Source organism: Pelodiscus sinensis, chromosome 12, assembly GCF_052426305.1.
Source record: "Pelodiscus sinensis isolate ZL-2025 chromosome 12, ASM5242630v1, whole genome shotgun sequence".
Classification (NCBI taxonomy): domain Eukaryota; kingdom Metazoa; phylum Chordata; order Testudines; family Trionychidae; genus Pelodiscus; species Pelodiscus sinensis.
Window position 1 is genome coordinate 21,234,572 of NC_143063.1, and position 26,630 is coordinate 21,261,201.

The 26,630-nt window shown below is 43.2% G+C and overlaps 1 protein-coding gene across 4 annotated transcripts in view; it reads right to left on the reverse strand.

Moving 5' to 3' along the window:
- The window catches only part of TENT4B (terminal nucleotidyltransferase 4B), a 59,876-nt gene that overhangs the window by 23,450 nt on the left and 9,796 nt on the right, over positions 1–26,630 (reverse strand). For 3 of the 4 annotated variants that reach the window (XM_075940247.2, XM_075940246.2, XM_006121144.3), the window contains exons 2-3: positions 9,111–9,234; positions 1,536–1,582 (exon numbers count right to left, since the gene is read on the reverse strand). In XM_075940247.2, coding sequence (XP_075796362.2) covers positions 1,536–1,582; positions 9,111–9,234 — 171 coding nt within the window. Of the gene's footprint in view, positions 1–1,535; positions 1,583–9,110; positions 9,235–12,200; positions 12,383–26,630 lie in introns of those variants that run through there. The other variant, XM_025183667.3, reaches the window with a different exon arrangement.

The following is a 26,630-nucleotide window of genomic DNA, read 5'->3' on the forward strand; positions in this document are numbered from 1 at the left end:
GCAAGCAACATGTTACCTTGGGGACTTGCATTTCTGACAGACCTATAAGTCAGAAATTTAGCAACTCGGTTTGATTTTTTTTTCTTGTTGCTCAATAAGTCAAAGCCAATTGTATAAAGAAGTTTAATTAATTTGGTTCCTAATTTTAAATTAACATTTTCCACCTAAGAGGAGATGAAAAACAATAATTACAAAACAGAGAAGAATATTGTAGTTAGGTTCGGTGATCAACCAATTACTCTTCCTGAAATGTTCGCTAGGAAAAAATACATTTTAAAATAGTCTTTAAAGAGAAGTATTAATTACAGGACTCTATCCTGTAACCATTAGTAAACTTGAAGCTTATTTATATTTTACATTTTTAATTGGAAAAATTATTTTAAAACACTAATGTGATCTTGTAATGAACTTTCTTTAGATGGAACTTAGCCTCCTATTTGGGTGTGTCTAGACTACAGAGTTTTGTCGACAAAACTATACCTGCTTCTACACTACAGCTGAGAAAACTCAGCAGTTTTGTCGATGCTGGTAAGCCTCATTTTACGAGGCATAACGCCTTTTGTCGACAGAGTTCTGTCGACAGAAGGTGTTATTGCATCTAGGGTTGTGTCTAGACTACAGGGTTTTGTCGACAAAGCAGCTTGCTTTGTCGACAGAACTGAATGTGCTCTAGACTCTCTTTGTCGACAGAAGCTTTGTCGACAATATATGTCGACAAAACTTCTGTAGACAAAAGCCTGTAGTCTAGACGTACCCTTTCATTATGCTCATTGTTTACATCATTATACAAAAAAAGTCTGGGTTCTTAAAAAGATTTATTCTCCTATCTTAGTGGACAAAGATATCAACCAAACTGATTAGTTACTATTTTAATATTTTAATTTCTTCTTTTGGAAATTGGATTCAGCTTCTCTTTTAATGAGATAAATAGTTTAATACCTGAACTCAAAGGTCAAGCTTAAATCATGTCACATGCTGGGGGAAAAAAATCCAAGTGAAGTGGGATAAATCTAAGATTTTACTATGATTTACTCTTATAATTAATTAGACTGAATTACAAAACAGTTTATTTTTGATAATACTACAAGTGGGGTTATATTTTAAATTAATACAAATAGGATCTAAACAAGTGGATATATCCTATTTCAGAAGTTCCATCTTTATTTCTTTTATTTTTACAATGTATTCTACTGGGAGGGCTAAATATACCTTTAGGCTTGGGCTGTTTTCAGATTTAGTCAGACATTTTAAAACACAGGGCAGTCTTTTAAAAAAAATCTAATCTTAATCATCAGTGAAATGGGTACTATATAAAAGTATCTGCATAAATGTCATCTTTCAATATAAATTGATAAAAATATATTACATAAGTCAGTAGTTAGAAAAAGAGTTGGGTGACAAGTGCACATACCACCCCAGGAACATGATTTTATTATAGTGCACGGAAATTCAACATATAGCAATGTGAATAGAAAAGGAAGAGACTTCAAAAGATGTGTAAACAATGTATAAGAAAGTTAAGAAAAGGTACTAACCTAGTTGGTAGATATAAACCAGTTTTAAAACTTCCAAATATCTGCACCTGTAACAGAGAAATAGGGCATTAGAATGCATCACAAATTTCTGAACAATTAACTACTGAGTACTGTAACTAGTAAAGTTTGACTATTGCTACCCTCCACTGGTAGTTTTAGGTATTACTGAAAGATTTTACAAGACCATAAAACAGGAATTTGGCAAACAAGTATTTAAATCTTTAACTTTAAAAGAAGATTAGAAAATAGAGTACTGTAGCAATAGTCATTATGTTAGGGAAATGCATAGACAGAAGAAAGTATCAGAATAAATATTATTTCTAATTAAAGTGATGTTTGTGACAGTAGAGCTCTAACTCCATCAGTTTTTCCATTACAAATCCTTCATTTTGAAAATACTTAAGAGTATAAGAAACTATTTTCAAATATAATAAAACTAGACAAAAGCATCAGAGTCTTTGTGTTCTAGCACTATAGCCAATCATACCTTTATGCAACCACAAATATACGCTAATATCTCTCTCACAAAAGTGTTGCATATGCTAACTTTTTGGAGTGGGCTGAGTGCTATTAATACTATACTGCAGCGTTCTTCTGTTGCTGCTGGTGCATTTTTTTTGCTTGCATTAGGGATGTAAAATCCTATTTAATTGGTTAACCAGTTAAACATATTATTTAACCAGTTAACCAATTAAAGGGAGAGTGGACGGTGGGGCACCTCCAGCCCAGCTAGAGTAGCTTCCCCGCCCACCTGAATCCCGGACGGAGCAGCCTCTGCCTGTGAGATCTACTGTAGACAGAAGCTGCACTGGCTGGGCTAGAGCAGTGCCTGCCTGTGAAGCACCCAAGCACACCATAGACGGAGGCTGTTCCAGCCCAGCTAGAGTAGCTCATTTGCAGTGCCCCCCTGCCAGGCAGGAGCAGCCCCCTGCCTGTGGCAGGTGGGAAGCTGCTCCATCCCCCTCTGGTTAACTTTAATCAGTGAGGCTTATCAATCCACTTGTTAAACATTCACATCCTTAGCTTGCATGTAGCCTAATTATATTTTTGGTAACATATTTACAATCTTAGTGCATGTATACACGTAATATGCTACAGTGGCATAGATGCACCTGTACCATTTTAACGATTCAGAGAAGACACTGCCTACACAATAGGAAGGCCTCCCCTGTTACCATTCAGGATGTTAAAAAAATTTATAAAAAGTAGTAACCAATGAAAATTATATCTATTACATGGTTAAACATTGCCAGGGGATAGGAATAGAGAAGGAGGGAAGGGTGCTGGAGAGCTGCTAGCGAGCTCCGGGTGAGCTCTGCGGGCTGCCATAGTTTGCTGGGTGACAGTGGGCTCCAGGTCCGAAATGCTAATGGGCTCCAGGCTGCCACAGGCTCCATGAGCTGCCACAGTTTGCCAGCTGGTGGCAGGCTCCAGGTCTGGGCTACCAGGGCAATGCGCTCCTGGGACCTGGTGGACTCCGGGTCAGCTCAGTCAGACTCTGGACTGCCTAGTGACTTTAACCATTAACAGGAATGGGTAAGTATCAGCGTAACTGGTTAAACTCTTACATCCCTAGTCAGCACATTCCACCACCCTGAGAGATGGCAGGTATGTTGAAGGGCAAAGCTCTCCTATCAACATAGCACTTTCTCACTGGGAGTTATGTTGGTGTAACAGCATTGTTCAGAGGTATGGGTTTTCTGCACCCCTGAGCAAGAGTTTTACAAACATAAGTTGCTAGAGTAAACCAAGCCATACTGGCTTTTTCCTTCTTCTCTCTTGGATTTTGAAGACATTAACACAATGCTACAACCTTTACCATACTACCTACTAGGGATCAGAGATGTCAAATGTAGTTGAATCAATTAATCGACTAGTCGACTGGCCCGGAAGCTAACCCCGCTGCAGCTCTGCCTTTTAAATGTATTAAAAGCCTGTCAGCTCTTACTACATTTAAAAGGCTAAAACGCAGCAGGAAGGACTCAGTGCAAACAGGAACAGCAGATTCCCGGATCACGCAGGATCCCCCGCACTGTGCACCTTAATACATTTAAAATACACTGGCTCTTAATACATTTAAAAAGCAGAAGTGTGTCTGGGACTAAGTGTGAGCTGGGAATCAGCTGACAGGCAGCAAGGGGGGCGAGGAGTGACTAGTCAAGGGATTAGTCGACTATCCTGATAAGCTTATGCTTATCGGATAGTCAACTAGTTGCTTACATCTCTACTAGAGATATTAAAATGCATTTAATTAAGTAATCACGTAACCTCTGAAAATTTCAGCTGTTACACACGGGGGTGGCAGTCAGCTCCCGCCTGCTCCCCTGCTCTATTGCCTATGTATCAGAGGTGGGAGGGGAGAGAGGCAGCCCCCAGAGCCTGCATGTAACACTGAAAGTTAACTTCTGAGCCTGGGCTCATTAACTGTGTACATGATTACATTTTCACTTCCCTACTACGTACCTAGATATATTCATTCTAACACACAAATCCTGACAATGCCCACAAATTAATGCAAAACAGGAACTCTATGCAGGCCAATTTATATTCCTCTCCTCTCCCACCCCAATACTTAAAAACACTGAAATTATGTTTGCCAATGTGAATATACAGTAAAACTCCAATAGTCCAGCATCCAATTGTACAGCACTCCTGATACTCCAGCATCAAAATGGCAAGAGCCCAGTAAGTAAGCTTTGGCTAAAAACGAGTCACAAGGCAGCAGCGGCAGCAGCTGAACAGAGCAAAAAGGGTAAAAAAAAAGGTTAAAACGCTAAAACAATACTGTATTCAGTATGTACAATAAAAAGGGTACAGTATATATAACCATTTTATAGTACCTCCTGATAGTCTGTCATATCCAATAATCTGGCACCATCTAGGTTCCAAAGGTTCCGGATTATCAGAAGTCTACTGTACTTAAGTTTACTACTCGTGTCCTACTATGGTGATGCATATTTCAAGCGCTATGCAATTATGACAATATCAAATGTTTTCTAACCGTTGCAAAGGACTGTGTAAGTAGAATGTGTAAAGCTTTCCTCTAAATATCATTGTGACAACTTTTGTTTAAACACCACAAGATTTGAGGTTCACTTTGTCAAATTATTTTAAAGGCCTTCCCTTAAAAAAATCACTAAATTAATTACAGTGAAATTCAACAACAAGCCTTTCTTATGGTGGAACTGATCTGATGCCATTTTACAAGGAATGTTTCCTTCTAAGCATGTGCCCCTCAAATAAGAGAGCAAATGACAACTGCCGAAGTCTACAAATAAAGTTACAGTATAGAGGCATAGTTTTACCCAATCACCTTTTCACCACCTTCCTGAATGCAGTTGGGGTAGCACAGAATGTATGTACCAGGTCTTGTTTTAAAGTTTCATTATGAGTACACATTTTATTTTTTGTGCACAAAACTGATTTCAACATTCATGGTGTTTATACCTTCTTACCAGTTGTATATTTTGACATGAAAACACACAAGAACACTTAATCTTACTTAGTTCATTTAAATTCAAGTTACACTGTAACTGGATGCGTCATATCTGAGGCTTATAGGATTTAAAAGCAACTCTGTTCCCAACTTAATGTGAAAAGCACTGACTAGAACCAAGGACAGAAAAACGAGGCACCACTTACATTTCCTTTCCCCAGTAAACCACCCATCCTTTGTGTTGGGGAAACAATATTGGCAAAGGGCCACTACTGTAGAGGGGCGTGGGAGGGCGACCCACCACATAACACTCTCCCACCCCTTCCTCCTCCTCCCACAGCCTGGGGAAGGGTCAGGACAGCCTCCCTCCACCCCAGGCCCCTGCCCTACTCCATCTTTTCCCCTGCTCTGCCCGCATCCCTCCTCTTCTCCCAACCCATGCAGCCTGCCCCACACTTGCCGCCAGGAAGCAGAAAAGTCTCACCTCCTCCCACCTCCCAAGGGATGCACCAGGAAAGCAGAGCAAACTGGAGATCACATTGCTCTACTTCCTCTGATGCTGCCAGTGAGTGAAGGGAGGACCCAGCTGTGGGCACCAAGCTCCCCTGCTAAGCCGTGGGCTGCCCAGAAGCTCTGGGTCCACTGGCAAGTCTCTTGCCCCTTCCACTCATGGCATTGGAGGGAGCACATGCTCCTCATGTCACCCTTGAATACTGGATTTCTAAAGTACATTCCATGGAGTGATTTTACTGTAATACCACCTTATTTAAAATTAATCAGTTTAAAATTGAAAGCACATGCAAAGATTATACAAGATGAGAACTACAATAATAATTTGAGTCATGAGTAACAGCATTATGGTATCATCTTTACCAGTCGTCTTCAACCCTTCTACACCCAAGATCACTTTTTAAATGTCAGGGCAAGACAAGATCCATCCCATCCCGTTCCCAAGACTCCACCACTTTCTTTAGGCCCCTTCCTCTGTTCCCCTCCTCTCCATCATTTGCTGTCCCCAGCCCTTACACTTCACTCTCACTGGGTTGAGACAGGTGGTGTGGGCTCTGGGGTGGGAATGAGAGATTTGGGTGTGGGAAGAGACGAAAGGTGCAGGCTCTGGGAGGGAATCTGGGTGCAGGAGGAGGTGGAGAAGGGGCTGCTGGCTCAAGGAGGGGGCTCCAGGCTAGACAGTGTTGGGGTCAGATGGACGGTTGGGGTACTGAGCAAGCCACAGGCTTGTGGATGTGAGGGTGCAGGAGTTCAGGTTGAGGTCTATGAGGGGCTCAGGGAAGGGGGGTTGGGAGTATGATGGGCTCAGGACACAGACCTGCAGTGTGTAGATGGTGCATTCGTGTTGTTACAGAAGACTGGGGATGTGAGAGGCTCAGGACAGGGGGTTCCGGTGTATGAGGGGCTCAGGGTTGGGGTGTATGTGGGGATGCAGGGGTGTTATGATGCTGTGGCCAGATGGGACCTTGGCCTCAACTGGGGGCTTGTTGGCAAGGCTTCATTTTTAAATAAATTATTATGTCCAACACAAAACATTTCAGCATTGTCTTTAATTTATAGGAGGGGCGGGGAACCTGTTTTGGATCAGGGGTCACTGACCTACAGAAAAATCAGTCAGGGTGCACACAAGTGAGATGCAAAAAAACCCACAACCCTTCCTGAGCAGTTGGAGCTGACCCAGTCCCAGGACTCCTACTCCCCTCACCGGCAGGCAGCAAGGGGAAGGAAGTACCCGGTGGCGCGACAGACGCAGCATTTCAGGAAGGGCCAGGTAATAAAACTTGGAATAGACTTCTGGCATCACCATTGTGGTCTGTCACCATGATGTTCCAAAATAAGAGATGTCATGTAATATGAAAAAATGGCCCTCAGTGGCAACTGGCAATTCTAGATTTATCTTAATGCAGCTTTCTGTACTGTATAGTAGAGTGACACAAGCTAAACCTAGTTAACTAATTCAACAAGACATAAGGATTAGCTAAGCTTTTTCTTCTAGCAACATCTAATATAGTCAACAACTTGGGAATTTACATGTCAAATCACCCTTATAATAAAAGGCACAGAGTCTTGAAGAATGGTGCATTGCAATGTTGATCCACATTTTTCTTCAGACATAGCCACAACTTCCTCCACTTCATTTTCTCTCAATAAGCAGTTTTCCTTACTTGACACATTCCCCCCCCCCCCCTGCTTTTTTTTTTAAACACAGGGAAAAATTTCTTCAAAATATTCCCAGAGTAGGAGGGGGAAAAGTCTCTTACTCCCATATGCCATAGCAGTTTTTCTGTGGAAAAAGTGTGGGTGAATATAGGAAGCCGCGTCTATGCTAAATGTCTTCCCTTTTTCTTTCCTGTCTACTCCACTGTTCCTCTCTATACTGTCTCTGTCCTTTCCTACATATTGTCTCTGTCTTTAGACAATATCTTAACTAACTCCTCTGTCATGCTTGGCCCAGAGCCACCACCACATAAGGCACAAAACAAAAACAGTACTAACCAGTCTATATCTGCTGAGAAACAGAAACTGAAAGCCCAGAACTTTAAAGAAGCAAGAGCTGATTATTAGGCTCAACAGATTAGAGCCATTAATTCATTTTTATGAGACTATACATGTAGGTGTAGCATGTTTGTGATGAGATTTAATTGTAACGTATTTTTAAATGAGAAACGTAGTATTTTATTGATTTAAAAAAAAAAAAAAGAGAAAAAACAAACATCCAATTTAAATAATTGATTTGTATCCACTCTGATTCTAATAAAGTTGTAAAGCTAAAATTATTTATTCTAAATAGAAAAATATGAGATAAAGGCCAAAACAGCTCCTGATTCATCAGTTGCTTTTAGGAAACCAAGGTTGTGTAAGTGCTACACCCACCTTTAGAGCCTCATCTTCAGGAGCCAGAATGGGAGAGACAGGAAGGGTTGCTACAGTACACCAATGGGCATTTGCTAACGAACAATTCCACGATCAGTACACATCCCATGAATGGAAACACACACACAGATTACTCAAAGCAGGATTGTAAAGTAGCAAAAACTTCAATTCCTTTAGTAACTAAGGATCAGAAGTGAAAAGGGGAACAAAGAGATGATATACTCACGCTCTCTGTAGGCAGAAGTGGTTTGGGAGGGACACTAGAGAGACTCCAAGTTGAGACAACTACTAGCCCAAGCAGATATGAAAGACTAAGCCCCATTGAGGAAGGTCCAGGGACAGCATCCCAGTAAAAACATCATCGCCTGCCACTGACAGCAACTTGAGGTAGAGACAGATTAGCTTTGCCCATAAGGAGCAGTACCTTAATAGTGGGTCTTATCGTTCTACATATCTGCCAGATCAATACATACAGTCTGTATTACAGGGTCAGGCAAAATATGACCTGTGAGCTACATCTGACCCGTCAACATGCCAGATCCAGCCCAGGGCCCAGTGAGAGCCTCAGCCAGGCTCCCTGTCTGCCTCGCCCCCACCAGTTACCCAATGGGTCTCTGAACACCGTGGCTATGTCTAGACAGGACATCTCATTGTTTATGCAGATTCAGGTTAACACAGCTATCCCTCTGAAACTTCTCTGAATGGACAAGAAGTAGGACTGAGTGGACTTGTAGGCTCTAAAGTTTAATGCTCTTATTTTTAAATGCGGGATTTTTTTTACATAATTTTACACTCGTAAGATCAACTTTCATAAGATCAACTTTCATGATAAGGAGACTGCACTACAGAACTTGTATTAGGTGAATTGAAAAACACTTTCTTTCGTTGCTTATAGTGCAAATATTTGTAATCAATCTGTGCTGTAATTGAAATGAAAATATTTTTAAAAAGGTAGAAAAAATATCCACAGTATTTAAATAAATGGTATTCTATTACTGTTTTATAGCATGATTAATCTTTTTAGTAGTGCAATTACCATTAATTTTTAATCACTGGACAGCCTAAAAATAAAATGCCAAGATCAACTATGGTAGCCTAGAAATAGTGAATATCTTCTATACCACAATTTAAGCATAAAGTTATTTTTGCAATAAAAGGGCAAGTCAATGTGTAACAAAACAAAACAAAACAAAACAAGCTGTTTACGAAGACAAAAGCAGAGAAAAGCTTGTTAGAGCATGCCAAATTCTACTCACATCTGCATTTGGCCAGAGCTCCTTAATAACATTTTCTATTCTGTTCACCACTTCCATTCGCATTCTTTCTTCTTCCGGTCTGGGAGACATATACTTGTAGAAATCAATGATTTCTTCGTGAAGACTGAGGAGAGAGAGAAAAGATAAGTTAAAGAGAGAGAAAAAAGTAAAATGGCTGCCATTACCTCAAATGGTTTAGAAATATTTCAAGAACAGTGAGCACTAACTTTGAACAAAAGCATTGCCTCCTTTCAACAGAAGTAAATTCACATTTATGGGAATTTAATTTTAATGTTAACTCACAACACACAGGATTTACAAAGAACGCACATTTAGAAACAATGTGAAAATTAATCAAAACTGCTTTTGCTCACATTAAAAGTGAAAGAAACAGCAATACTAAATATTTTAATATCAGAGTGATTTATAAAGATTTAAATCTTCATGTATGACTGCTATTAGGAGTTCAGGGTTCACACGTTATCCAAATATTTAAGCAAAAGCCTTCTAAGCTAACCTTTTTAGTTAGCCTGTCATCAACTGAGTCATTGCCTGTGTCAGCACAAGCAATTTGTTAACACACACAAAATCAGTTCTGAGACATTTAAACAAATACGAAATAATGTTAACAGCTGTTTGCAATTTGAGTCTTCTCAATTATAGGTACCTGTTTGCCCAATGTTAAGTAGGGATGTTAAATATCGGTTAATAGAATAGCTGATTAACTTCATGAATTCTTATCAGTTACTCAACTATTCTATAGTCTTCGGGAAGTGAGGCCAGCAGCCAATGTGCTCCAGCCCCAAACCCAAAGAGCCGCCTGTCACTCCGCGCTGTCGCCTCTGTATCAAAGTCAGCAGTGTAGGGTGCCAGCTGGGAGCTGGTCTGTAAGGGAAGACAGTTTAAAAACCAGTTCCCCTCGCAGCCCCGCTGCCTGTTGCCGCATGCTGCTGTCTCTGATAGGGTAGGTCTACATTGCATTCCTCTTCCGAGAAGGGAATACAAATGTAGACGAATGAAATTGCAAATGAATTGCGGATTTGAATTTCCTGCACTTCATTTGCATAATCGCGTCCGGGTGCTATTTCGAAATAGCCTATTTCAAAAAAAGAAACATTGTGTAGATGCGGTTATTTCGAAACAAAACCCTTCAGTCTCATTTTATAAGGTATAAGGGTTATTCTGAAAGAAGGGTTTTCTTTCTAAATAACCGTGTCTACACAGCGTTTCTTTTTTCGAAATAGGGTACTTTGAAATAGCGCCCGAATGCGATTATGCAAATGAAGCATGGAAAGAGGAATGCAATGTAGACATACCCATACAGAGGCCCTGTCTGGGGGAGGAGGGGTCTGAACTCCCTGACTCCGGTGCGAGCCAGAACTGACCTGGGCTGCCTGCCTGCCAACCTCCTAATACACTTTAAATGAAGAGCCGCAGCAGGGGCAGGTCCCGGACTTGACGCAAGCTGACACTGGGCTTAACAGTTAATCAACTACACTATTACGTCCCCAACACTAAGCAGAAACATTCATACTATGCGCTGTATTCTCCTATTAGTTTTAAAAACACACAACACTGGAACACAACAATGGAACATGGTATAGAAAGAAGTTGGTAGTCAGCTGCATTACCTTAAAAATAATGCCCTCTGCCCCATTTTTGGGGGGGAGGGGTAATAAATTATGCTTAGAATAGCTGTTTAAATAATAGTCCAGGTAATCGGTGTATCCTCTTTTTCCTATCATGTAGCAACATCCTCCTGACTAACCAGAAGGCTTAAGCCTATCCCCTCCACCCCACGTTCACTCTGTCAACACCATTGAATTTCAACACTCACTGAATTCCTGCAAGATTAAATAAATCCCTGGCATAGTTTGCTGAGTTCATTTCATTTGTTTCCTACAGTGCCCATTATAGTAGCAGCTAAATGTTCTAAAGAGAGGTGGGTTTTATTTTTTTAAGTTACATGTCAAAACAAAACCTATCTTGTCTGAAGCTCTAGTGGACTGCCAAGGAGAATAATTTACTAAGTTGAAGGTCCTCAGATGGAAGGTGTAAAAGTCTTCCTACACTCCCTCCCTACCCATGCACACAATGCTGGAAAATGGAAGCTATACCATACATCATAAAACAGATGAAGGACATCTGAAAGGAACATGAGTAAAGAGACACACAACTCACATTTCATCCCTCTTTAACATTTTAATATTCTCTGCTTACAAGTAAGAAGACTGTATATTACTAAAATTGAAGAAAGATTAGAGTGCCAAATATTTTTTGGTTTTTACACAGATAAAGACCATGTTCTTTGTAAAGAGTTATTTGCATTTCTAGGTGATGCTCACGCATGCCATTCTGTAGCAATACCTGAGGAACAGTGTTTAACTGCAAAACTGCAAAAAGCTGCTCTCGGGGTACGTCTAGACTACAGAGCTTTTCCAGGATACCGGAAAAGCTCTGCCGCGTCCAAGGAACGGGTCTGCTTTTCCCCAAAAATAATTCAGAAAAGCAGATACATTTTTTTCGGCATCCCTGTAAACTTCTTTTTACAAGGAAGAAGGGATGTTCCGAAAAAAAGTTTTTCCCCCAACATTCCAACGGGCCAACTGTCGGAAAAGCCTCTTTCAGAAGAAAAGCGGAAAAAGATAAGCAAACAGTGGTTCGCAATTTGCGTATCTTTTTCTGACTTTTCTTTGTAATGTAAACACAGCCTAGGTGCTTACTTGGTTGTTGGTATAAAATTTGTCTTCCTACAGTCTTATTCCTTCCTCATCTCCCCACTTGTACTTTTCATTTAAAAATCTTCAAGACCAAAACACAATTAGTGATGTGAATGGTTAACTGGTAAACATCACCCTTACCGGTTATGGTTAACTGGCAGCCTGGCCAGTGCAGCCCCCACCTCAGGCGGGCCCCATCTGGCTGGAGCAACTCCTCCCTGAGGCAGAAAGGCCTGGCCTCCTGCCCACTCCTATTTAAGTGGTTAACTGGTTAAACATAATATTGAACCTGTTAACTGGGATTTTACATTCTTAAACCCTTCCCTCCCCAGTACTGTTTATGATCTGCTACCTGGAGGTATTTAGTTACCTAATCATTTGGTTTGTTAAAAGTCTCCTAGTCTACCACTAATATTTCTTCTTAGCAGTCCTGATGCAACTCAATCTGTTGATAACATTTTACAAGTTCTTCCATCACGATAACTCTGTCATGGTAATTAAGTTTATATGAGACACACATTCTGGTAGAACTCTAGTCTGAACATTCCATGGACAAAAGAGCCTATTAGGCAACAGTCTAGATTTTTCAGTCATTGGGTCACATTATCTCAAACTACTGAGATTTCTAGCTAATAGCCAGAGTACAGAGATTACTGTACTGTTAAGTACAGCCTGCAGACAAAGCAAGATGATACTCCAGAGTCTGTTTGCCACAATCAAAAAAGTGATAACCTAAATCTTCCTCTTTGTAAATTTAAAAAAAGGAAAAAATGGACATCTTTCTGCTTTTTCCCCCATAACCTCTCAAAACATCCAATTTCTATTAACTCAGTTACTTGACTGTTTAGTTTACTGTTGACTAAACTTCAGCTGCTTTTAAGTAAGATTACTCTGTTACAGATTTGTCCCCTATAGTTCTTTATGAACATTACATTCCTGTTAAATCAAATAGCCACAAATCTGTAAGAACCACTATATATTAAACATAATAAGCAGATATCACCTGATCCATATACAATAATAATACTATCATCCAACTCTGAACATGAACCTTCTACATTAAAAATAGTTGTGTTTGATAGTCATTTATCCAACCAAATTATGAAAAAAAAAAAAAAAACCATGCAACATCCTGTTTCCTCTAAAATGTTAACATTCCTGCTCCCAATACTTTATTTACTTCAGTGAAGATGGGGAAGGGAGGTAAAGGTGGCTCAAGTCCTCCCACCCCAGATTTATACTTGGGACATTACAGGCTGTTTTCTTTGCCATAGTCAGGGAATGATGGGAAAGTGCAGTTTGCTGAATTTCTCTCCCTCTGGTTGAGGGCAGGAGGCAGATGAGCTGCTGTGCACTTTGCTCTCACTGCCTGACAGGAACAGAAAGCTGCTTCAGGCCTTCTGCCCTCCTCATACACAACAACCCCCTACCATGAGCCCCTCCTCATTCCCCCCAACCCTGACTCCTACATCCCCCACACACCTTCAACCCTGTCCTAAACTCTCCACTTTCCAAAGCCCCTGCCCTGACTTCCTGCATCCCCCCCACATCCTCACCCTCTGCCCTGAGCTCTCCCCACTCTCCCCCAGCCCAATACTCTCTAATTTCCTGCCTTGAGCCCTTCACACTACACCCCACACTTAAATTTCTTACAGGTACAGGCTGAACCTCCCAAATTTGGATTCTCTGGTCCAGCAACACCACAGATGTTACCAGATGAGTGTGTCCCGGAGCAATCTGAGACAATGCAGGGGCTGGGGAGCCCTGGACAGGACAGGCAACATCTTGGGAGCCACTGCCCTGGAGGGAGAATCCCAGGCATCAATGGGGCCAGGCAGTGGTGTCAGTGGGGTTGTCAGCAGCCAGGTGGCCCTGGCCATGAATCCCGTGAAAGCCCCAGTGGCAGCGGGGCCAGAGTAACCAGACAGCCTCTGCCAGGGAACCCCCAGATGAAGTGGAGCTAGCAAAGGCGGGCCTCCCCAGCCAGGAAACCTATGGTATCCCCAGTGGCAGCAGTGGGGCTGGGTAGCTGGGTGGCTCCAGCCAGGAACTCCTGGGAACATCCTGAAGCAGTGGGGTCTGGCAGCAGCCAAGCAGTCCCAGCAGGGAATCCTGGGAGACCCTGGGGCAGTGGGTGGGCAGCAGGGTGGGGAGCCATACCAGGCCAACATTAGTAGAGCCAGTGATAGGACAGGGAGCCTCAAGGACAGGAACCTGAGGGGCTGCAAGCAGGGAAGCACTGACCTCCCCTGGTCTGGCAAGTTGCCTGGTCCAGGACAGCTCAGGTTCCAAGAGTGCCAGACCACGGAGGTCTAACCTGTATTGCTGAATATCAACCCCTCTCGCCCAACTTCTTGCCCTCGCAATAGCAGAGTACCTGTAAGAAATTTAAGTTATTTACATGCATGGACTGAACCAAGATGAGCCAGAAACATTGGATGAAACTTAAATAGGATTGCTTGTCAATAAACCTTACAGAAAAGGGATAAAACTGAGGAATTTGAAGTAGTGCTCTGTTTTGGCACAGCCAAATCAATGCTTAACATTTGAAAAATAGAAGAAAACGTTACTGAAAACCAAATTGACTATAGCCTTTTTTGTTAAAACATAGCAAATTGTAGGTATTTATAGGGATGAAGAAAAAACACACAATTAATTCCCATTAAAAAAATTAAACAGAAAAATTGTAATCCTTTAAGAAATATGAAATAAAATTAACTTCTAAAAATACAAATAATTTAAATGAAGCATATACATTTTCCTTTTATTTTCTTTTAAAAAAGAAAACCCAACACCTTAATTAAGTACCTGAACAACACTGGGTAAATCTGCTAGTATATGTGTGTGTGTGTGTGTATACACACACACACACACACACACACTTTAAAAGAGTAAGAGTAAGGATGGGGTATGATTATTTCTGTCTGTATCTTTTAAAGAAAGGGAAAAATGCTTTAAACCACCCTCACATTTCAAGAAAAAGCAACGATAACCCTTACTAAGCTACTGACATCAGTTCTGGAGGCTCAGGAAGAAGGCACCCAATGCATTGATCAGTCTGTCAGTTACTTCAGTTTGCACTGCAACACAGATGCCTTTCAAAACCATTTCCAGTGATCTAGCTCTGCCAGTAAATTGTAGTGGCAATTTCCACATTTACAACAGAGGGCTGTTTTTTTTTTTTTTTAATTGTCAAGCTTTAAGATACAAAGATTCTGGTTAGATGTGTTTTCACTATTGATAACAAGTATGTACATGAAAGCACAAGCAACTCTACAAAACCTGTCTGGACACATATTATACCTAAACAAGAAAAAGTGGATGGCTTAGCTTGAGAGATGTGTTTACCCTCAAGGAAACGGATCTCAAATGTAGCACTAATGAAATCTCTGCTGACAGGAGTCTGTAGTAAAACTGTTCAAAAATATGTTAGTCTGTTTGGGGACTGGAAAGGAGTACGTGATTGCAGTCTTGGGGTTAGGGTATTCATAATTAAAACACTAAAAAGCCTGTTTCCGAAAGTCATTAAAAATGCTATTGCTTGAATGGTTACTACTGTAAGCAAAAATGTATTGCATCTCAGCTTCATGTATGCTTGTATAGTAGATCTGCTTTACAATAGGCATGTCAAATCCCGTTTAAGTTTAATTGGTTAACTGATTAAACTAGGAAGGGGGCTGGAGCAGCCCCCTGCGCTGTAGCCCAGCTGCTTCCAATTCCCTGTTGAGCTGCAAGCTCCCAGTCCACATAGGCTGAGAATTGGTAACCTCATGTGAGGCCAGAAGTGGCAGCAGGGGTGCTGGCTGGAACAGACGGGTACAGTGTGTCAGCATTTCTAGCTCCCCAGGAAGGAGGTGCCAGGAGTGCTGGGGCATTGTGGGAAGTGTTGACTGCTTAGCCTTGTGGGCAGTTTATTGATAATGTGTTGGACATCTACTTCAAGACAGACCCAAGAAAACCAACAATAGAACACCACTTGTCATCACCTACAACCCCCAACTTAAACCTGTCCAACACATTATCAATAAACTACAGCCTATATTGGAACAGGATACCATACTCAAAGAGGCTCTGGGAGACAGACCCATAGTCTCCTATAGACAACCACCTAACCTCAAGATGATTCTTACCAACCACCACAGGACATACCACACTAATACCAACCCTGGTACCTTCCCTTGCAACAAACCCCGTTGCCAGCTTTGTCCACATATTCATTCTGCTGATACCATTATTGGACCTAACCAAGTGAGTTATAAGATCAAGAACACATATTCCTGCGCATCCAGAAATATAATCTACGCTATCATGTGCCGAAAGTGTCCGTCTGCTATGTACATTGGACAAACATCTCAGACACTTCGCCAAAGGATTAATGCCCACAAAACAGATATCAGACAAGATCACAAAGAGAAAACAGTTTCTTGCCACTTTAACCAGAAAGGACACTCTCTAAATGACTTAGCCACCTGCATTCTGCTACAAAGACCTTTTACATCTGCACTTGAAAGGGAATCCTCTGAACTGTCATTCATGTTAAAATTCGACACTTACCAACAAGGACTTAACAAGTCTTTGAACTTTCTCACCCATTACCAAGACAGTTTCCCCAATTATCACCTGTAATACCATTAACTCACAAACATCCCACTCTCCCTACCTTTAATATCAGCAATTCACAGACACTTACCTTCCTTCCTCCCCCTTCCCACCCCCCCCCCCCCGCATCCCCCTTCTGTTCTGCAATGTGATTTGTCCTTTTCATATTTGTTCATTTTTTTAAATTGTATCCTTTGGTATATATGGTTGTGACTACTTTCTTCCACTATTTGATCTGAGGAAGTGGGTCTGGCCCACGAAAGCTCATCATCTAATAAACCATCTTGTTAGTCTTTAAAGTGCTACATTGTCCTGCATTTTGCTAACAATTTTGGTCCTTTTAAACTTCAGTAGAAGTAGAACAAACTTACAAATAATTCAATTTGTAGGAAAGCAATATTTTTAGTATTTTGATGTCTTTTGTCAATGAAAATTTTCAAGTAAAATTGGACATATTGCTTTGCTACTTGGAAAACTAAGGGAATGGTCAAAGCTTTATGACATGTTTTCTGTTTTACATTTTTAAATATGTTCATGTGATCTAGAAAAGAGTCCCTATAAAAATCACTAATTGGATTTTCTAAATTAAAATTTTCAAAGATTTTTATAAAAGGATTAAAAGCTATCCTATAAGATTTTACAAAAAGTTTCTAATTTAACCGAGCACAACGTGTCATTTAAATTACAAGCAAGTTATGATACCAACAAGCCCTACTGGAATTGTTTATTACACTAGAACTGCTATTCATACATATATTATTTATATCCAGTGTTGTATTTAGATAGCTTACAAAGTTAATACATAACAAGTGAAGTAAACCTATTGTCTCTAAATTCTGATTTCAAAGCAAATGCTATTTTCTCTTACTTCATCATCTACCACTACTTCAATGCTACCATCACAGCCAAATTAGAAATATATATATATATATATAAACAGAGAGCAAAGAATTTTTGCACCTTGCTCCAGTACTGTCTGTCTACATTAGATATGCACATCATATCTACATTCATCAACTCTGGGACCTGCAGGCAGGATCTGTATATTGTCCCACAACAGTCTCCCTAAAGAAGATACCATGCTACACTAAAACATATTTGCGCCTGTTCACATTTTTTATTTATTCCAACTTCAAGATGTTTTATTCTGCAAAGGGAGAAACACATGTGCACTGAAAGGCGTGGGACATGCTCTCCTGCACTCACAGTTGTGGGTGCACTAGGAACAAGTCACTGATGGGGCCAATGTACTGCTGATGCTGCTCAACCAGCAATTACATCAGCAAGTTGACACAGTTGCAGCAGTTGTAATAATTTATATATGGACTGAGCAAGTACAACTTCAAAGGCAGTGATAATCTCTGTGGGCTGCCAAATGCAGGGGTTAAAATCTGGGGACTGAGTCACTCAGTGCATACATTAAGCTCTTCTAAAGGAGGGCACTGAATATGCACGCTATGTAAAAGATCTGGAAACTGAGGGGGAAGACTCCAAAATGGACATGGATATGGAGAAGGGCACCACTGTTCCAGACATATTCCATGGCAGGTCCCTTGAAGGCGCACAGTGTTAGGTGGAAGAGAGAATCTCTGCGGAGACCAGTGGGATCCTGCTTTGGAGTTGTGATACGTAAGATTACACCTCTGAGTCCAATCATAAGAATTCCCCTTTCTTTTTCCATGGTAGGACTGATCTAGTCAGCCATTGGTGCTGAGAACGTGGCAATCAACGGATCAATGCCACCATAGCAGGCTTCCCTTTGATAGTACCAAGGGGCTTCCTCCTCAGGAAGCAGGCAACTATGGTACAAAAGGCTGTAACGCAGGCAGAAGTGGCAGGAGTCCTTAATGACTAGACTCCTTTAAGGAAGAATACACCTGTATCAAGGGAGAGCAGGTTGATTGCTGACACAAATGCCTCCGGGGCAATTGGCACCAAGACAGTCTTTGCTTTGGTGCCAACAAAGTCAACACTGCTGCTTCAGGCATAGGGCTTGAGGTAGTGCCCCTTGCAGAGCCAGAGCCAACCGTGCTACAGCACCAATTTGGAGGAGTGCGTTCAGTGCACTTAATTCAATTCCTTCTCAACAATCTCACCATACTTAGAGGGTAGAGACCTTCTCCAGGACAGTGCTTTTCTGGAAGCTCTGCATTCAGACTCTCTTTAAATGAGGGAGAACAGCACTGGAATTCCACAAAAACTGGAAATGCACTTCTCAGTGAAGCCAGAGTACTTGGCATGAAGTCAGACCAGGATAGCTTTAACAGTGGCTGGAGCATTACTTCCAACAGGTGGACTTTCAACCTAGCCTCTTTACCCTGCCTGGTCTTCACTGGGAGTTTAGGTCAAACCTAACTATGTTAGGTCAGTTTTCTAAAAATGAGGTCACATCACCAAGCTTGTTCCATCAACTTTAAGACTGTTAAAGTTGATTTCTGTACTTCTTCAGTAACGAGTAACTGCTAAATTTGACCTTGCATTGTTGACTTTACAGTAATGCAGGTTAAGGAAGTTAAATATCGGTTATTTGAATAGTCGATTAACCTCATGAATTCTTATCAGTTACTCAATCATTTTATAGTCTCTGAGGGTGGGGCCAGCAGCCAGTGCGCTCTGGCCCCATTCCCAAGGAGCCTCTTGCCCCTCTGTGCTGCTGCCTCTGATACAGCTTTTGCTTTTTGGTCAATCAGTTAATCAATACCACTATTACATCCCTAGTGCAGGTGCAGAGCTTTGGAAGTTGGCATTCTTGGCCTGTGGGAGATGTCTCTCAGTGCCTCATGGTGACCAGTCTGGCCATGACTTTCAACTCTACTCTGCTCTCGAGGAACAGGAAAAGCCCCAGGAACATTTGAATTTCCTGTCTTAACAGCGTGGCGAGCAAACCTCAGAGCAGGCAGCATACCTGAGCAATACACCTGACCATGAGTTCATGAGTTCCCAGGGTTGCAGACGAGCACCAGCACAGAATGTGCAGGAGATCCTGGATCTCATTGCTGTCCAAGGAGAGCAATCTGTTCTCGCAGAAATACAAACCAATAAAAGAAATATATAAAAGATATCTATGCCAAGAATGCCAAGGGCATGGAAGAGAAAGGATACACCAGACATCCAGCAGTGCCAAGTGAAAGTAAAGCAGCTGAGGCAGTCGTACCAAAAAGATAAAGAAGGTAAAAGGATGGTCTGGAGCTTTGTTGCTAACATGCCGCTTCTATCTGCGGCTGCATGCAATCCTTGGCAGGTGGGGAGGGGGAGGACCAGCTTTCCTCACCAGTCCATGGATTCCTCCCAAGACACTCAGGCAGCCTCAGACAGAAAAGTATAGGACCGCAGAGGAATGGTCAGCAGATGAGAGGGGTAACCAATGTCACTGACACAGCCAAAAACTTTTTCATGACTTTGGAGACAATTCCCTCCTTCCAGGATGCCTCACATTTGGGCACTGAACTTGGGAGGGCATTTCTGGTGGAGTTCACATTTTTTAATCTTGCTAAAAGTGGGTTAAGGAAACCGAGTGGCTACATAGCAGGAGGTCCCCAGAACAGCTTGTTAATGTGCAGGGAGGATTCCTTCTCTAGCTCCAGACACATCTCCGTAAAGCTTTCATACATAGAGGAAATCTTCAATCCTTCTCACAAGGTTTCTGGGGAGGCCTACCTTATTCCATCCTCCATGGTAAGACACCTTTCCACACCAAGTCAGCAGTAAGTGGTCTGTCATCATTGTAGCACAAAGCACTGCAATATAAGGTCCAAGTTTCTGGCCATGTTCAGTCAGTATCTGTTACATAACACACTGTGTGATTCGGAGGAGGCTGACATCACATGACAACATGGATGAAACAGGAGAAGCTATTAGCTGATGCCTCTGCAGTAAACCCCCTTTTGCTCATCCCCAACGAACATGGCATGAGCCCAGGCCCTGCCTCTCTGATTTGTATTGCCCTGCTGTCACGGAATGTCGGGGGGGTCCCTGACCCCGCACCCCCATCCACAGCCAGATGCGACTCTTAGCCAGCAGATAAAACAGAAGGTTTTATTGGATCACAGGGACACAACGTAGCATAGGATCAATGTTAACATAGGTACCAAGATCAGATAGTATTGTTCTGCTTGGGGAGAAGGGGACTCAGGCCTTTCTCCCCCTTTTCCTGCTCTCCAAACATCTTTCCTTCTCCCAGCCCAGATGAGACTGGCTCATCCCCCAGGCCCTACTGCCCAGCCTGGACTCTTTTGTCTTCCAGGAGTTCTCATCTCCTGTGTCTGGGCCCAATACACCTCTTGAGTGAGTCATGCTCAGCCTCTCCCACCTCATGCAGAGTGCGCTGGTGGGGGAGAGGGGGGAAGAGAACTGAGGTACACGTACACCCACACCCACACACAGCACAATACATCAAAGAGTGAATGTAACCCACTCCCCACCCCCGCCACTACGTCACACCTGCACGGTGCTCTCTTTATTGATCTGATGTCTGGCGGCTCAAAATCTTTATCTTAGCCTCCCACCCTGCCAGATATCTTTCCCCCCTTACTCTCTCAACTATCATGAAGCACATGGCAGGCTGTCACCACAATCCTAGAATCCTAGAACTGGAAGGGACCTCGAGAGGTCATCGAGTCCAGTCCCCTGCCCTCATAGCAGGATCAAGCACTGTCTAGATCAGTGGTCTCCAACCTTTTTACACCCAAGATCACTTTTTAAGTCTCCGAACAGGTGAAGATCTACCACCCTGCCCCTTCCTTGAAGCCCCGCCCTCTCTATTCTCCTCCTGTCCATCATTTGCTATCCCCAGCCCTTACTTACACACTCTGATAAACAGTTTATTTTTAAATTATGCGAGGTATAAAATTAAAATCACGTGTTTATAGTTATGAAATAAATGGTCTGTTTTTTATTCATGCTATTTAAATCTAAAATGAAGCATTTATAATTATACATTTTGTGGGGACAGAGTTCTGCGGCTGAGGGCAGGGGAGAGGGAACAGAGTGCTGGGAGGGCAGAGGACAGGGTTCTGCAGCAGGGGACAGAGTGCCAGTGGAGACAGGAATAGGGACAGAGTTCTGTAGCTGGGAACAGGGGAGTGGGAACAGAATTCTGTGGCTGGGGACAGAGGTCGGGGAGTGGGGACTGGGGAGTCAGGTGCCAGTGGAGGCAGAGAGTTCCCTGTATCTGCCTCCTCCTAGGATTCCCTCATCCCCCAGAGGGAAACCAGTGCATGCCTGCCCCAGGGCCGACCCACCCGCGGCGCACACCTGCCCCGGGGCCGACCGCCCCGGTGCAGGGAAACCCCAGGCTAACCCCCCTTGTCTGTCTAACCTGCTCTTAAATATCTCCAATGATGGACATTCCACAACCTCCCTCAGCAATTTATTCCAGTGTTTAACCACCCTGACAGTTAGGAAGTTTTCCCTAATGTCCAACCTAAACCTCCCTTGCTGCAATTTAAGCCCATTGCTTCTTGTCCTATCACCAGAGGCTAAGGAGAACAATTTTTCTCCCTCCTCCTCGTAATACCCTTTTAGATGCATGAAAATCATCATCATTTCCCCTCTTTAGTCCTTTCTTTTCCAAACTAAACAAGACAAATTCTTTCAGTCTACTGCATAGTTCATATTTTCTAGACCTTTAATCATTTTTGTTGCTCTTCTCTGGACCTTCTCCAATTCCTCCGCATCTTTTTTTAAATGAGGTGCCCAGAACTAAACACAATACTCCAATTGAGGCCTAATAAGTGCAGAGTAGAGAGGAAGAAGGACTTCTTGTGTCTTGCTCACAACACTCCTGTTAATGCATCCCAGGTTTGCTTTTTTTGCAAGTGTCACACTGTTGACTCACATTTAGTTTGTGGTTCACTATGACTCCTAAATCCCTTTCAGCAGTCCTCCCTCCTCGACAATCACTTCCCATTCTGTATGTGTGAAACTGAGTTTTCCTTCCTAAGTGGGAGTACTTTGCATTTTTTCTTATTAAGCTTCATCCTATTTACCTCAGACCATTTCTCTAGTTTGTCCATATCATTTTGAATTATGACCCTATCCTCCAAAGCAGTTGCAACCCCTCCAGCTTGGTATCAATCACCTGCCAACTTAAGCGTACTCTCTCTGACATCATCTAAATCGTTGAGAATGGGAATGTTGCTTTTGCTGAGGTCTCACCTAGTCAGACTCCTAAACCTTCCCTTTAAATGCCCAAAAAGCATATTATACCACCATTCTGCACTGTCTCGGTATGTATTTGAACTGTTCCTTACTGCTGTCCAGGCTGTCAATATACAGCTCTGCAATATTAAGGGACTAGGCAGTCAGCAAGCGCAGACACTGGCTGAGTCCCTGGTCTCAATCTGCATAACCTCCCCTGCTGCTGCTCTGCATTGCAAAGGACTGGGAGTCTTACAATACAGAGCAGCAACAGGGGAGGTTATGCAGACTTGACAAAAGACCCAGGACCAGGGACGGAGCCAGCATCTGCGCTTGCAGGTTCCCATGCAGTGTGGCAGCGGGAGAGGTTATTCTGGGACCCAACACAAGCCAGTCTGAATGCTGTAACTGCCTACCCTTATTGAGTAATCATATAGTCAATAAAAAAAAATCTATTTACTACTTGATTGGGAAAGTAACCACATTTTAACATCTTTAATCCTGTAGTGTAGATGTGGCATCAATCCAAGGGTTGAGCTCCCTGCCCATGTGATGCTAGTACTTCTTATGTGCTCCCCTAAGCACTTCAGACCGTTAGTCTGGTCTTTAGTCTGCATGTAACTACACACAGTTCACAAAGACAGACAAATAACTTTTAAAAACAGAGTTCAATAAAAATCAAAGGCAGAAAGAAGGACCAGAGTGGGGTTGAGAAAGACTGTGCCTTAAATGCATGAAGTGACATGCAACAGCAGAGGGAGCTCAAGATGCTACAAGGGAGAATGTTTTCAATGGTTATGCGCTGGGTGCACCAACACCAGTAGTGGAACGTACATGGGCAATCACTGGACAACCTCCATATATTAAGGATGTTAAATTTAGATTAAGTCGAAAAGTCGGTGCAAACTGCATCGACTAGTTGATTAGTCGATAAGGGCACCTCCGCCTCTGAAATGTAGCAAGAGCCAATAAGGCTCTCTGTTTTGTTTGGAACTTCCAAGAAAGCATTGAAGCCTTCACAAGCATTGGAAAGCGAGCAACACATTTTAACAAGTGACCTTGCCAAAGGACGGCTCACATTAGGGCTCACTTGACTAGATCAAGGACAATGCCTTGGATGGTGGGAGTGATCAATAAACCTTGATTGAAGAGTCACTCTAGTCAGGCTATGTATTTACTAACAACAGGATTAACACAGAGATAATCAGAAGCTACCTTTTGGAGTACAGGCTCCTGCATGACAAAGCCAAGGATAGACATTTTGCTATAACTACAGACTGTGTTGTGCCAGGTGCTGTGCCAGTACTCCTGTACTGAACCAAAGGAATGCTGTCTAAAGTGCTGCTAGTACTACCTTAAAAGTAAGAGTTTCTCTGCCTCAGTCCAGAAGAAAAGAGAGTCATGGTATTTATTTTTGGACAAGATTCCTATTGTAGGTTCAACTTTCCAGATGATTTAAGATCAAGTCGCTACTTCTGTAAAATTATTTAACTTTAGAAAGGATGCCAAGGCATCACTCCTGGTCATCAGTTTTTAACATCTCTCCTTAGGAGCGCAGGGGAATAGCTGTCAGAACAACATGCAGATAAATAAAAGCCAGAATAAAATTTCCTTTCAATACAGCCAACTTACATTGGACATGGCTACAACAGTGCTGCATACACGTCAGTCCCAAAATATTAGAGAGACTGTTCCATCCTGTATTTAGCTGTGACACTCTGAGTATGTCTCCCAGCTCAAAGGAAACATACACTAACTGTGTAAACTTGTCTCACCAACAGAAGTTGGTCCAACAAAAGATATTATCTCACCACCTTGTCTCTTACATTAGAAGTGTCATCCAACATGACATAAGACTTAATCTAATTTAAGAAGCTGTCATGCATTTAAAATGTTATTCAACAGTTTTCATATCAAGAACAAGAAAGTGGTGTCATTAAAATGCTTTTAAAATATGAGTCTTCATTTTGTTTTCTTATAGCTAAGAGTTTTACATCATGCACGTATGTAAACAAAAACTCAAGTTAATACCAACTCTACTTTTTTTGCACACAAATTGTTTAACGCATTTAACTTGCCAATGTTGAAAAGTCAAGATTTTTTCTGGTTCTGTTAATTAGGAGGGTGAGAAGTTTAAACACAAAGTATAAAATACTACAAACCTGCATGTTTCGTTAGTCTCAAAACAAAAAAGAGTCACATGTACAGCTTCCTGAAATTAACTAGATGCCTTTAAAAAAGCTTTGGAGTTGAACCAGTGAGTCCTGGCCTTTAACCTTATTATTTCTAAACTAAATCAGAGTTAAATATTATATGAAAGTGAGTTAAACTCTCTCTCAATGATTCCTTTAAAAACAAAGAACAGGTCATTAATTTTTAGCAGTTAGTGTGGCTGTTCATCCATTTTAATGTAGCTGTCTGAGCTTAAAGGCTTTAAGATTGGCTTTGTCTTACTCTGCTATATGAAATACAGGACAAAGAAACAGCCTAACATGACAGTAACAGAGGATTCAGGGTGAAGGGATTCAGGGAATGAAGTCTACACTTAGGCTATGTCTACACTGACGGTTTCTTGCTCAAGAACATCTTGCACAAGAAGTCTTGCACAAGAAAAACGTCCACACTGCCATGTGTGCGCTGTGCTTTTGTGCAAGAGCTCCCATGGCAGTGTGGATGCTCTCTTGAGCAAGAAAGTTCTGATGGCCTGTAGCGGCTTCCCGCTCACCACAGCGCCACCTGCCGTCGAGTTGGGGAATTACCACTGCTGGCAGGTGGCCGGATCCCTTTCAGGACACTGCCCTCCGGCAATGTCCACAACAGCCTGAGCTTTCCCCCCCTTCCGGGGGCAGTTTATGATAGGCCGGTAGGCCTTCAGGAGGCGGCTCCTCCACCTCCAGCACAGGGAAAGACGTGCCTGCCTCCCTGCGTTACCGCGCCTTAAACTAGTCCAGGCAGGTGAGTCTCTTCCCCGCCTTCCTTCAGGTTGGACCAAGAGGTAATTGTTCGCACGCCCGGCCTTGCTTCGGGTCCGGGCCGCAGAGAAATAAGCCCACCGCTTGTCAGTCTAGTATCATACAGTTTGGGGCAGGGCAACCGTTCTAGTCCTGTCCCTTTAAGAGTTCCCGCCCGATGCACGGACGGTCCCAAACGCACCGCAGGTAAGCCCGGGCTCTTGAGAAGGGCGGTCAACAAATACCGCCAGCCAAACCCAGGCCCTAACTCCAGGCGGGACGGTAAATGGCGGCCAGGCCCTGACGCCAGGCGTGCCGCACCCAAACCCCAGTTCGTAGAAGCTCCTCCTTCAGGAGCGGGCCCGGGAGGGCACCGGCAGCAGCAGCGGTGAGGGGGAGACTGCCACCCGGTTAGGGGCTGGCAGGGGGGCGCAGGCCCACCCACCTCACTACACCCCGGCCCAGGAGCCCTGATGGCAGCAGTGCAGCTGCGACTGGCTCAGCAGGGCTCCGGCCCGTATCTTGCTGGCCTCGGGCGGCTCTCCGCCCAGACTACCCCCTGGGCCACTCTCGTCTCCCCCTTCCCAGGTACCTGTAGCTTCAGCAGGTTCGTCGAGGAGTCGAGGCCGGTGTCGTCCCATCAGGGTCCGGGCGGCCCAATCCAGGGGTCATGGGGTTGGAGCTCTGCAGCGTCCCGTGGGCTCGTCCGGCCCCGGCGTTCCAGTACCCATCGGGGTTCCAGCCAGTCCCCCGGCTCGGGCCAGTCCTCTGGGTCCCTGGGAGGTTCTGCTGGCTGGCTTGGCCCAGCCTCCATAGCCCTGGCAGGGACACCTTGGCTGGCTTCTGGGGAGGCTGCTGAGAGCGGCCTAGCCCCGGTCCTATTCTCCCCAGGCAGGAGCTCTGGACAGGCCTCCGTCTCCTTCAGAGGCTGCGCCCTGACTGAGCTCCCTGGCAGCTTTCTTATAGTCCTAGCCCCGCCCTTTGACTTCCGGTCAGGTGAGGGGGCGGGGGTAGACTGGGCCCAAAATGGCTCCCGGAGGGGTTCCTCCACCTCCGGCTCAGTGGGGGACCACTCTACCCCACTACATGGCCATTTTAGCCAATGGGATTTC